Genomic DNA, 11,214 nt, shown 5'->3' with positions numbered 1-11,214 from the left:
GCAGCAAGAGGAGGAGGAGGAGGGGAGAGCGGCTCGTCCACGCGCCCAGCGCCGCCGCCGGCTCGGGGAAGCAGCGAGGAGCCGGCGCCCCCTGCGCCTGCGGTCGCCCTGGAGTAATTTCGGATGCCCCGCCGCGGCCGCCTTCCCGAATAGACCCGGGAGAGGAGTTGCGGCCAACTTGTGTGCCTTTTTTCCGCCCGGGTGGGAGCCGGCGCTGCGCGAAGGGCTCTCCCGGCGACTCATGCTGCCGGCCCTGCGCCTGCCCAGCCTCGGGTGAGCGGCCGCCGGAGAGACGGGGGAGCGCGGCGCCGCCGCGGGCTCGGCGTGCTCTCCTCCGGGGACGCGGAACGAAGCAGCAGCCCCGGGCGCACGCCGGAGGCATGGAGCGCTGCCCCAGCCTGGGGGTCACCCTCTACGCCCTGGTGGTGGTCCTGGGGCTGCGGGCGGCACCGGCCGGCGGCCAGCACTATCTCCACATCCGCCCGGCCCCCAGCGACAACCTGCCCCTGGTGGACCTCATCGAACACCCGGACCCTATCTTTGACCCCAAGGAGAAGGATCTGAACGAGACGCTGCTGCGCTCGCTGCTTGGGGGCCACTACGACCCAGGCTTCATGGCCACTTCGCCCCCCGAGGACCGGCCCGGCGGAGGCGGGGGGTCGGCCGGGAGTGCCGAGGACCTGGCCGAGCTGGACCAGCTGCTACGGCAGCGGCCGTCGGGGGCCATGCCGAGCGAGATCAAAGGGCTGGAGTTCTCTGAGGGCTTGGCCCCGGGCAAGAAGCAGCGCCTGAGCAAGAAGCTGCGGAGGAAGTTACAGATGTGGCTGTGGTCGCAGACCTTCTGCCCGGTGCTGTACGCGTGGAACGACCTGGGCAGCCGCTTTTGGCCGCGCTACGTGAAGGTGGGCAGCTGCTTCAGTAAGCGCTCGTGCTCCGTGCCCGAGGGCATGGTGTGCAAGCCGTCCAAGTCCGTGCACCTCACAGTGCTGCGGTGGCGCTGTCAGCGGCGCGGGGGCCAGCGCTGCGGCTGGATTCCCATCCAGTACCCCATCATTTCCGAGTGCAAGTGCTCGTGCTAGGACTCGGGGCCCCCTGCCCGCACCCGGACACTTGATCGATCCTCACCGACGCCCCCCGCACCGTTTCCAACCGGTTCCACCACCCTCTCGCGAGGGGGATTCAATGAACTTTTTTTTTTTTTTTTTTTTTTTTTGGCTACAGAGACCTAGCTTTCTGGTTCATGTAATGCACTGTTTAACTGTGTAGGAATGTATATCTGTGTGTATATACGGTCCCAGTTTTAATTTACTTATTAAAAGGTCAGTATTATACGTTAAAAGTTACCGGCTTCTACTGTATTTTTAAAAAAAAATAAGCAAAAGGAAAAAAAAGAACAGAGAAAAGAGAGACTTATTCTGGTTGTTGCTAATAATGTTAACCTGCTATTTATATTCCAGGGCCCTTCGCATGGCGAAGCAGGGGGGAAAAGTTATTTTTTTTTCTTAAAGTACAAAGAGAGGGGAGAAGTTTTGTAGAAGGACTTTTAAAAAGCTATTTTCCATTCTTCGGAAAGTGTTTTTGGTTTTCCTTGGACCTCGAAGAAGTATAGAGTTCAATGTTATTTTACAGTTATTGTAAATATAGAGAACAAATGGAATGACTAATCATTGTAAATTAAGAGTATCTGCTATTTATTCTTTATAATATCCCGTGTAGTAAATGAGAAAGAAGTGCAGAGCAGGATTAAAGAAAACCACTAAAATCGACTGGCTCCACACTGCGATTCTCTGTGTTGGTGATTGATGGGAGGGGTGGGGGGTAAGGGGGGGCGGGCAGGGGGTGCCGCTGTGCTTATTACGGCTGTTAGGAGAAGGGGCTCGTCCCCTCTTCGGGTGTGATGGAGGTGACCACGCAATTTTTCATGGTGGGGGGGGGGATTCTCAACCCCTCACTTGAGCATCACGTGGCCTCCGCCCAGTCGCCCAGCTTTTTCTCCCGATATCACCAAAGCCTGGGCCTGTCGTGACCTCGACACCCAGCCGGCCCCCTGGAGCTGACCCCAGGCTGGGCCGAGGGAGGGGGGAGGGTGGGCGGCCGCTTTGTCCTGCCTGACAGGCCCTTCACAATGGGGACACGTGTCTTTCACACCTACCCTAGGGGCGGAGTGCCGCTGAAACTTGACCCCCGAGGAATGGGGGGGGAGAGATCAGAGCGCGCCCACCCAGATCCCGCCACCCCTCCTGCCTCCCACCCCCCCCCCCTCAATATTCAGCCCTTATTAACCCTTTGCACGCCCGGAAATTACGCTGGTAATTCCAAGCTGAGGCTATCCCTTGGAATCAACACTCACAGCCTCCGGGATCCTGCCAGTCTGAGCCCCACCACACCCACCCCCCACCCCCAAATCCCAGGCCCTCAGCCTTAATGTCTGGGAGATTTGACACTCACCTCCCTTCTCCCCCTCCAATACCTAAGGAAGACTCTGAGGGTCAGGGTTTCAGAGGGTCCGAATTGGATTGAGAAAAAAAAAAAAAACGCCATCACTAGGTTCTGCCGTGGGGCAAGGGGTGCACCCCCGCCCCCCCCCCCCCGCACCCCAGCTCTGGACACTTACTCCACCTGGGGGTGGGGAGGGAGGGGAAATCAGGATCCAGATCTTTGCGCTTCTGGGTTAGACAGGGGTTTGCCCTTCAAGGGACCTGCAAAACATCACCCCCACCCCACTCCTGAAAGAAAGCCAACTTCTCGGGGCGGGCGCTCGACTCGCGCGCGTCCCTCCGCCTCGGTCCGCGGCGGCGCCCATCCGCGCGGCTCCACGTGGGCGCTTCCTGACACTGCTCCGGGCTCTTTATTTATCTTGGACTCCAAAGTCGCTCTCCTTTGCTACTTCTCCCCCCTGACGCCCCCCCCCGTGCCCCCCCCCCGCCACCTCCCTGCCTCCCTCCGGGCGTCCCTCTTCTCCCCCCCCCCGCCCCTCTCCCCCCCCTCCCCCCGGAGTCACGGCGAATCTATGCTAATTATTTCAAACCTGCGCCCAGTCCCCAGCGCAGTTTCAATGCCCCCGGCCCCGCCCGCCGGGTCCCTCCAGCCGGGCGCTTTCTTCCCTCCCGAGGCAGCCTCGGTGGCTCCTCATTTCAATAGCCTGGCCCCGGAGCCCGAGCCCCCTCCCCGGCGCTGCCTCCGTCAGCCGTGGGACAGACGTTAGGGTATTCATTAACTGAGAGCCGAGGAATAACGGCATTATTCCCCCCAGAGAGGGCACCCTGCCCCCGCGACTATCTGAGGCTTCATTGTAAAAGGATTAAAAGTTAAAGACCTCCATCTTATGATTCTTTCATTTAATCTTCCTGGCGCCTGGGAGACATGCTCGATGGATGATGGCTTTTAAAATATTCCTAATGTCGGCTACCTTAAGACTCCAAGCCGGGCAAACAAACGTAATTTATTTCCAGAAGAAAGGGGATATTGAGATGTTTAAGTTTATGAACCGCCGTCCCCATGTATATTTGTTAAGGTCTGACAAATACCCAAATAACGTTAAAATCAGCCATTCATCACTTATGAATTTATGCAAAACTTTCTGTGCCCCGGGCCAATATTTTTTTAGACAGAGTTTCACTTTGCGAGAGGTGGAGGTGGTGAGGAGGAGGGAGGAGGAGGGGGCTTGTCGGGGCGGGGGGGGGGGGGTCGGGAGGGGGGAAAGCAAGAATTTTCATGCCTGGTAAACACGCGAATTATGCGAAGAGAGTTATTCCCAGCTGGGCGGGCAGCCAAAACTCCGCGAGCGCGCCGAGGCCAGCGCCCCCACCCCCACGTTGGCAATGTCATTGGATTACAATGCGAGGTCTTCCCCTCCGCGACGCCCCCTCCTCCCTCCGCCCGCCCGCCGGCCCGCGCCCCTCCTCCCCACCCCTGCCCACTAGGAAAACCCGCTCGCAGCCGGCCAGCTTCTCGGCTTTCAGAGCAGGAGCCGGTGTGAGCTAGGAGGACCGGCTGCAGAGGTGACCTGCAATAGACGGACCACCGGACAGACAGGCTCTAAGGCCAGGAGCGGAGCCACTCCAGACGGGGAGAGAGGACCCGGCAGGACCCAGGCAGTCCCAGGAGAGAGCCAAGGAGGTGCTGGTTCCCGAACACTGTGACTAAGGCACAGCCGGTTCCGTCTCTATCATTATTAATGTTGATAATACTAATAATAGCATCCACACGGAAAGGAGTGGAGAGCTCTGGGCAGAGAGGCAAGAACACTGTCCTTTGCGGTCACCTAGTGCCCATCTCCTGTAAGGAGGAAAATGGATCTGGGTGTCTTCTGAGGCTTTGCCAGCCTGTGTCCATGAATGTCTGCAGCTGCTGGGACCATGCCTCCCCGAGATGGAGATTTATAACTATTACTGGTGCAGACACATCAACCTTTTCGCAATCCCTGGAAGAGAGGAGCAAGGTGCCCATCTCCCCCGCCCTCCAGCCGTGACTGCAAGAATTCACTCATCAACCCTCTGTTTGTAACTCTTCCTTTTGTTCCTTCCTTCCGCTCTTCCCACACGCCCCACGCCTCATGCACAAAGCACACTGAGGCCAAATGTCCACGGAAAGCCAGCCCCCTGGGGGAGGGGAGTCTGGGAATGGGATCTGGTTCCCTGTTGAGATGGGGAAGGCCAGGGGTCCATTATCAGTCTTGCTGGTGAGACTCCTGGGAAAGAGGGTTGAAGTTTGGTGGCAGCTGCAGGAGGAGGCTGGCTGTGTATTAAGAGCTCTTAGCTGGGCTGGATGGGGACGGCAGGGGGAGGGCCCAGCCCATATTGGTATTTTGAAGGAGTGATTCATCCTTTTTCTTTAATGCTCTTGGAATGTCAGAGCTGGAGGGGAGCTTAGATTCCAATGCCCACCCCTCAGTTTACAGATGAGAAGACTGAGGCCTCACAAGGGATTTGCTGAGGGTCACGCTGATTCGTGTAGTGGTGGTTCTCTAAGGGGTCGCCACGGCGCCTCTCCACAGCTCACTTTTTCTTCGTTCTTTGTTTATCTTTGCATTATTGCTCTTCTTATTTTGGTCAGGGAGAGTGCTTTCCATAATTGACATAATGACAACTGATCATCAGGGAGTTGATCAACCGTTCTGCTATCCCTCTTCACAAGCCAGCTGTTAATGGTGCCTGTTATGCCAAGCACTGAGTAGGCCCTTTACACCCATTCTCATCCCAGGTCTCTAGTTTCCAAATAAGGGAGCTGGAGCTCAGAGGGTTTAAGCACCTTACCCAAAGCCACACAGTAAGTGATACAGTTATGATTCAAAATTGGAGCTAATACTACCGCCTCTGCTTTTTCTGTAGCTCTGTAAAGATCCGTGCTTGGGGAGCCACACAGAACATTTCTGTACACCCCATTACGTGCCAGGACCCCTCTCCCTCATGTCCCTCTGACTCCCCCCCCCCCATACACACACACACACACACACAAGGAGTTTGTAATGTAATGGAGGAGGTAAGAAATGAAGAGCAGGGCAAGTGGTGAAAGAGGAGATAAACAAACCTGGGCCAGATGGTGAGGGCTCACTGCTGGACTGGGCAGCCAGGAAAGGCATCTGACTAAAGTCGCAAAGAACAAGGTGAATGTCAGCCTACTGTGGTGGGGATGTGAGAGGAAAGGGCCTTTAGATGGAAAAAGCAGAATAGATAGAGACAGGATGTTGGATAAGAATCTGTGTCCTTGGGAAACAGCTCAAACAAACTGGACCATAGGATGGACCCAGGCCTAATAGATAACCAGAACAATGCTCAAAAACTGTGGAATAAAGAAATAGTTCCTTTGCAGTAGTGCTCTAACGGTGTGCCTGCCCTCTTCAGAGCTCTCAATGGCTCCCTATTGCCTGAAATATAAAGTTTAGTGCCCTTAGTTGGCATTCAAGTTCCTCCATTGTTTGGCTTCAGCCTGCTTTTCAGATCTTACCGCCTGCTCTCACTTGGCTTGGGTCCATCCTATGTTAAAGTGTTTTTCTAATTTATCTTTATGGCTGAAAGTATTACAGATGTCCTCTTTCCCCCCCCCCCCCATTGATCCCCTCCATCCCATGCCCAGCCCCCAGGACCTATGACATTGCCTCAAAAGTCCCACAATATTGTCTCTACTGCAGTCTATTGGCTAAGCAAGTCTCTACGACCAGTCCAAACTCAAGGAGGGGGAATTAGACATCATCTCTCAGTGAGAGCAGCAAAGCATCAGGGGCCACCTTCAATCTACCACATGCACTTTCTATAGGCCAGACGCTGTCCTTTATACCCAGGACACAGAAATGAGCAGACACAGTCTTTTTCCATTTAAGTTTGGTGCCGGTGTCCAGGATGGATTGGAAATGGGATAGTGGCTACTGGGATATCAGGTGAGGAGGACCTTGCAGTGGTCCAGGAAGAGTCAGGAAGAGTGAATACTTGAGGAACATCAATGCCAATGAACGATCACTTGCCAGGAGACTGGAAAGGACTTGGTGATTGATGGGATGTGGGGGCTGAAGGAGAGGTCAGAAAGGTCCCTGATGTTTCAGGCATGTGAGGGACCATGCACAGAAGAGGAATCTCATACAAAAGAGCATCCTTCACCACCCGCTACTCCTTACACACACACACACACACACACACACACACACACACACACACACACACACGTTCCAGGCTTGCTTGTCCAGAAGAGGGGGATCTGAGAAGCCTGCAGAAAATTTTGATTTATAATTGAGATGGATGGACGGATGGATGGATGGATGGATGGATGGTAGAGACAGCAAAAGAAGGTGGGCAAGGATAATCAAGCACTCTTGGGGTACAGTAAGATTTTCCCCAGCAGAACAGCAGGTCCTGACGGTACCAGATGTATTTGCACGGGGGGCGGTCTGAAGTAAGGAGTGCAGGGAAACCTGGGAGAGGCCAAGGGGCAGAGAAGATGCTGACACTGCCTGAGAGATGCTATCTGCTGGGGCTTCAGATTTGTGATCTCACTGTGAAACCATTATACATTATACACCATGATACACCTGAGGAAAATGGGGCTCAGAGAGGTCTAGTAACTGGCCCAAGGACACAGGCTTGGTAAGTAGAAGCACCTGGATTCAAATCCAGGCCTGTGTGATGTCCAAGTCACACCAGACCTCCTCCATAAAGCCCCCCCCCCCGCCGCAACCCCCCTTCGCCTGGAATGAATCCTCTCCCTTCTCGGTACTTCATCACCGAGCCCTAAGGATTGCAGTTTCTCTGGGAAGGAAAGTCTTAACCTGCTGTGCTTAGGAAAGGGCTCTGCAGAGTGTGTCTGAAATGCATTTGCGTGTGTTTTTTGTGGGAAGAGGGCCTGCCATATGCATCAGATCTAAGGTCTGTAGCACAAAGATTAAACCCTCTCCTAGGCTCTGAGAATTTTTAAACGACAGATTTTTTTAAAGTTGTAACTCATTTGTTAAATCTTCACAGCACACAGTACAATGCTTGACACGGTGTTTAGTAAATACTAATGAAGTGACTCGGAGCTCACTGTAGGTTCTTGAGGAAGGGATGCAGTAGAAAGATTCTTCTGGATTATATTTGTGGAAAAAAATCAGAAAGGTAAAACTGTAGGCTGGGAGGCCACATAAGAGAGTGCTACCGTCATCTAGTTTTGAGAGGGCAGTGTGATCAAGGGGAAGGGAGAGGAAAGGACACAACTAAGATGTTTTAAAGGAAAACAGAAGTTAGATCCAGCCTGCATTTTTGTGTAAAGCAATAATTTGCTGGAGCTGAGAAGAAGCTGTCCTCTTTAAATCAAACATGCCACAGTCCCTACCTCTCCCTATTGCATGCTTCACTCATTATATTACCTACCAGAACTCTGTAGAGATTTGCAATTGTAGGCATTTGCAATTGAGATCCTGGGATTATATACAAGGAAGGGACTGAAAGTAAACAGAAAATTTTGATTCTTTGAAATGAGAAAAAAGGAAGGGAAACCATATACAAAATTTGAGACGGGGATGCTGATTTCAAGGAAAAGATGATAGAATTACAACATTTAAACTGGGATGGCTTTAAATTTCTTCACATTTGACTGCAAAAACTAAGGCTTGTCAAGGCCAAGTGACTTGCCTCAGTTCTAGTTACTTTGGAACAGAATTGGCACCAAAAGCAATGCTTCCAGATTTTCAGTTCAATCCTCCCTTTACAGTTGTTATAAGAATAAGCAGTGTTACGATTCAAAAAGCAGTTTCATGAGCATAATTTTACATGCAATGAGATGTGAAAATTCACAAGGGAAGGAAACAGATCTGTCTTATGTCCCCCGAGACTAGCACAGTGCCTGACCCATAGGTCTCTCGACAAATATTGACTGGAAGGATAAGGGAACGTAGGTGTATTTCACAGCTAGGAAAATGGAAGCTCACAGAAGTTGAATAAAGGACAATGTCACAGAGCTCATATTAGATGGTGAGGCAGCAGTAGCTGGTGGCATCAGTAATGGGAGATCCAGCCACTGTTATTTCTCTGTGGTCAGAATTGGGCTCAAGAAACCCACCACACATCTGGAGACTGCTCAGAGAGTCTATGGGATAAGAATAAGAAGACAGTGGTAGTCCGCACTAACCAAGTGAAATATGCCGTACAGTCACTGGTTTTGGCAGCCTCTTCCCGGTCCGTGTTATAAAGGACTCCTGACTGGTGTTCAACTTATTGAATTAAGGGGGAAAGATTAGTCAAGCAAAGTTAATAACCCTCCCCCCCTCCTCAATTTTACAGATGTGGAAACAGGAAGCTTAAGTGACTCGCCCAAGAGCTCACAGCTAATTGATGGTGGAGCCAAGATGAAACAGGTTGGGAGATTTCAGTTTATCGCTGAGATGGATGGATGGATGGATGGTAGGGACAGCAAAAGAACCCAGTAGAGTTGTTGGGGAAAGTAGAAGGGTTTAGTGCTCCCTGAGTTGATAATCCCAGCCAGTCTCCTTGATTCCATGCTCGCTCCAGCTCCAATCCATTTTCCACGCTATAGCCTGAGTGACCGTAAGACACACATGTGGTCTTGTCACTCCCCGCATAAAATTTCTCAATGGCTTCCCATGGCTCTGAGGATAAAGGCCAGAATCCTCACCAGACTGAGGCCTCCCTCCGCCTGCCTCTGGGTTCAAGCCACACAGTTAAGGTTCTCTCACGCACCAAGATCCCCCCGCCCCCCTACTTGAGGGCCTTTGCACAGATATACCTTCAGGCTGGAGTATTTTCTCTGCTCCTATGAATGCCCTCCTGTCTTTAGATGCTATTCCTTAGGGAAATGAGGCCAGGCCCCCTCTGATCCATGCTCTCTCAGCTCTCAGGACTTTTCCCTCACAGGATGTATCCGTTTGTAGTTGGTATTTATAATTTTCAGGTATTTCTGTGTTCTGACTCTTCCAGTGGATTGTCACCTCCCTCCAATTTGCTCACCATGGTATCCCTGGGCACTGGTACAATTTGGGGCACAGATAGACACTCATTTTAGAGAGAGAGAGATGACTGCATAAATGAATATTAATTGATCACTTTTCTGGGACCAGCCAGGTTCTCTCTGGGGCTCTGAGGATCCCAGGAGTTCAGAGTCCAGTCCCTGTTACACAGTGATCTGGGGAAAATTTAAGAACATGCTCGAATATATGACACAGCACACAGAGCCAGGGCTGCTCCAACAACCCTAAAGTGACTCTATCAGATCTGGGGATTACTGACTATGAGGTTACTAACTTCGAAGGTGCCTGTCTGCTGAGTGGAGTGAGGGGGGATAGCTGAATTAAACTGAGATCAACTCTTTTTAGCAAATCAAGGAAAGGAATATTGAGAGAAGACTTTCCATTCAAAGCCACATAGCATTGAATAAATCCATGGAGAAAATTCGGAGAAGACTTTCCATGTGTAGGCAGAAGATTCGCTTTTCCCACATCTGAAATCCTTAAACAGAGGAGACAGCTTATCTGCTGAACAGTTAAGACTTTATCCAGGGAATAATAAAATCAAACAATGACTAACTCATGCCTAACGCTTTATGGTTTAAAACCACTTTCACATCCATTATCTCTTTCAAACCCACATAAGAGCCCATAGCCAGAATTTTGATCATCATTTTAAAGATAAGATAAGGAAACTGAGGCTTGAAGCATAACTTACCCTGGAGGCAAAAACTCTTCCACTGGGGAAGGATTTTATATTATGATAGTCTTGGCTGACCCAAAAAAAGGTGTTTTTTTTCAGTGCCAGTTGTTTTTGTTTGGGCTTTGGGGGGTTTTGTTGTTGCTATTGTTTAAATTATAGGCCAGAAAAATGGATGAGAGTGGGGAAGCCAATAAACAAAGACAAGCTAAGGTTGATTCAGGATGGAGGGAATCAGGGGAGTTTGTCTTACATGAACAGAGTTTGGAATCCAGCCTAGGTAATTAGCCCTAATTTGTTCTAATTCTACAAATTCCTCATTCTAGTTATTGGTCCTTTTTTAAAATATATATATATATATATATATATATATATATATATATATATATATATATCTTTTAGAGAGGAAGGGAAAGGGAAAGAGAGATGATAACATCAATGACGAGAGAGAATCATTGATCAGCTGCCTCCTGCACACCCCCCATTGGGAATTGAGCCTACAACCCAGGTACACGCCCCATTGGGGAATCAAACCATGATTTCCTGGTTCATAGTTCGATGCTCAACCACTGGGCCACACTGGCCAGGCTAGTTGTTGGTCCTTTATCAGGAATCTGTCAGAAGTGACTACCTTCCAAAAACAGTCTTGAGTGTATCATTCTCATCTCACTTCAGGGGCAGAGAACTTGTTATGAGAGACACAATCACATCCAGGTTGGTCCAAGGCCCCATGAGTGCCTGATGCACATCAGCTACGGAGAGCTTTAACAGGATCTGTCTACTCAGGGCCACCGCCATGAGAAATGAGAAACGGAGGCCCACAGAGGGGAAGTGGCCTGGGCAATGTCAACGGTCAAGTTAGAGACCAAGATTAAGAGAGACATTTTGGTGGGAGTTTAGGGCTGCTGAGAACTAACCTGTGGGCTCAAGTGCTCCTCACCCTAAAGTTGAACAACTTCCCCCAAAGCCACATTCCAAGGCAGATTGCCCAAGTGCTCAGGCCTCTGCCACTATCTTTCCTCTTCCCTTCAAAAGCAAGCACCTTGAGTGGCCCTGTGCTGTGTCTCCTGTCCACTCAGATCCCTGG

At 51.0% G+C, this 11,214-nt stretch overlaps 1 protein-coding gene across 1 annotated transcript; it reads left to right on the top strand.

Annotated features, from left to right (window-relative positions):
- The first annotated feature begins 347 nt into the window (after positions 1-347).
- Positions 348-1,777, top strand: NOG (noggin). The gene has a single exon (XM_036342124.1). It carries the CDS (start codon positions 381-383, stop codon positions 1,077-1,079), a length of 699 nt encoding a protein of 232 aa, XP_036198017.1. The 5' UTR covers positions 348-380; the 3' UTR covers positions 1,080-1,777.
- The last annotated feature ends 9,437 nt before the right edge of the window (positions 1,778-11,214 follow it).

This window comes from Myotis myotis, unplaced genomic scaffold (assembly GCF_014108235.1).
Source record: "Myotis myotis isolate mMyoMyo1 unplaced genomic scaffold, mMyoMyo1.p scaffold_m19_p_17, whole genome shotgun sequence".
NCBI classification, from domain to species: Eukaryota; Metazoa; Chordata; class Mammalia; order Chiroptera; family Vespertilionidae; genus Myotis; species Myotis myotis.
The sequence above is the reverse complement of the archived record's forward strand: the minus strand, read 5'-3'. Positions and strand labels throughout refer to the sequence as shown.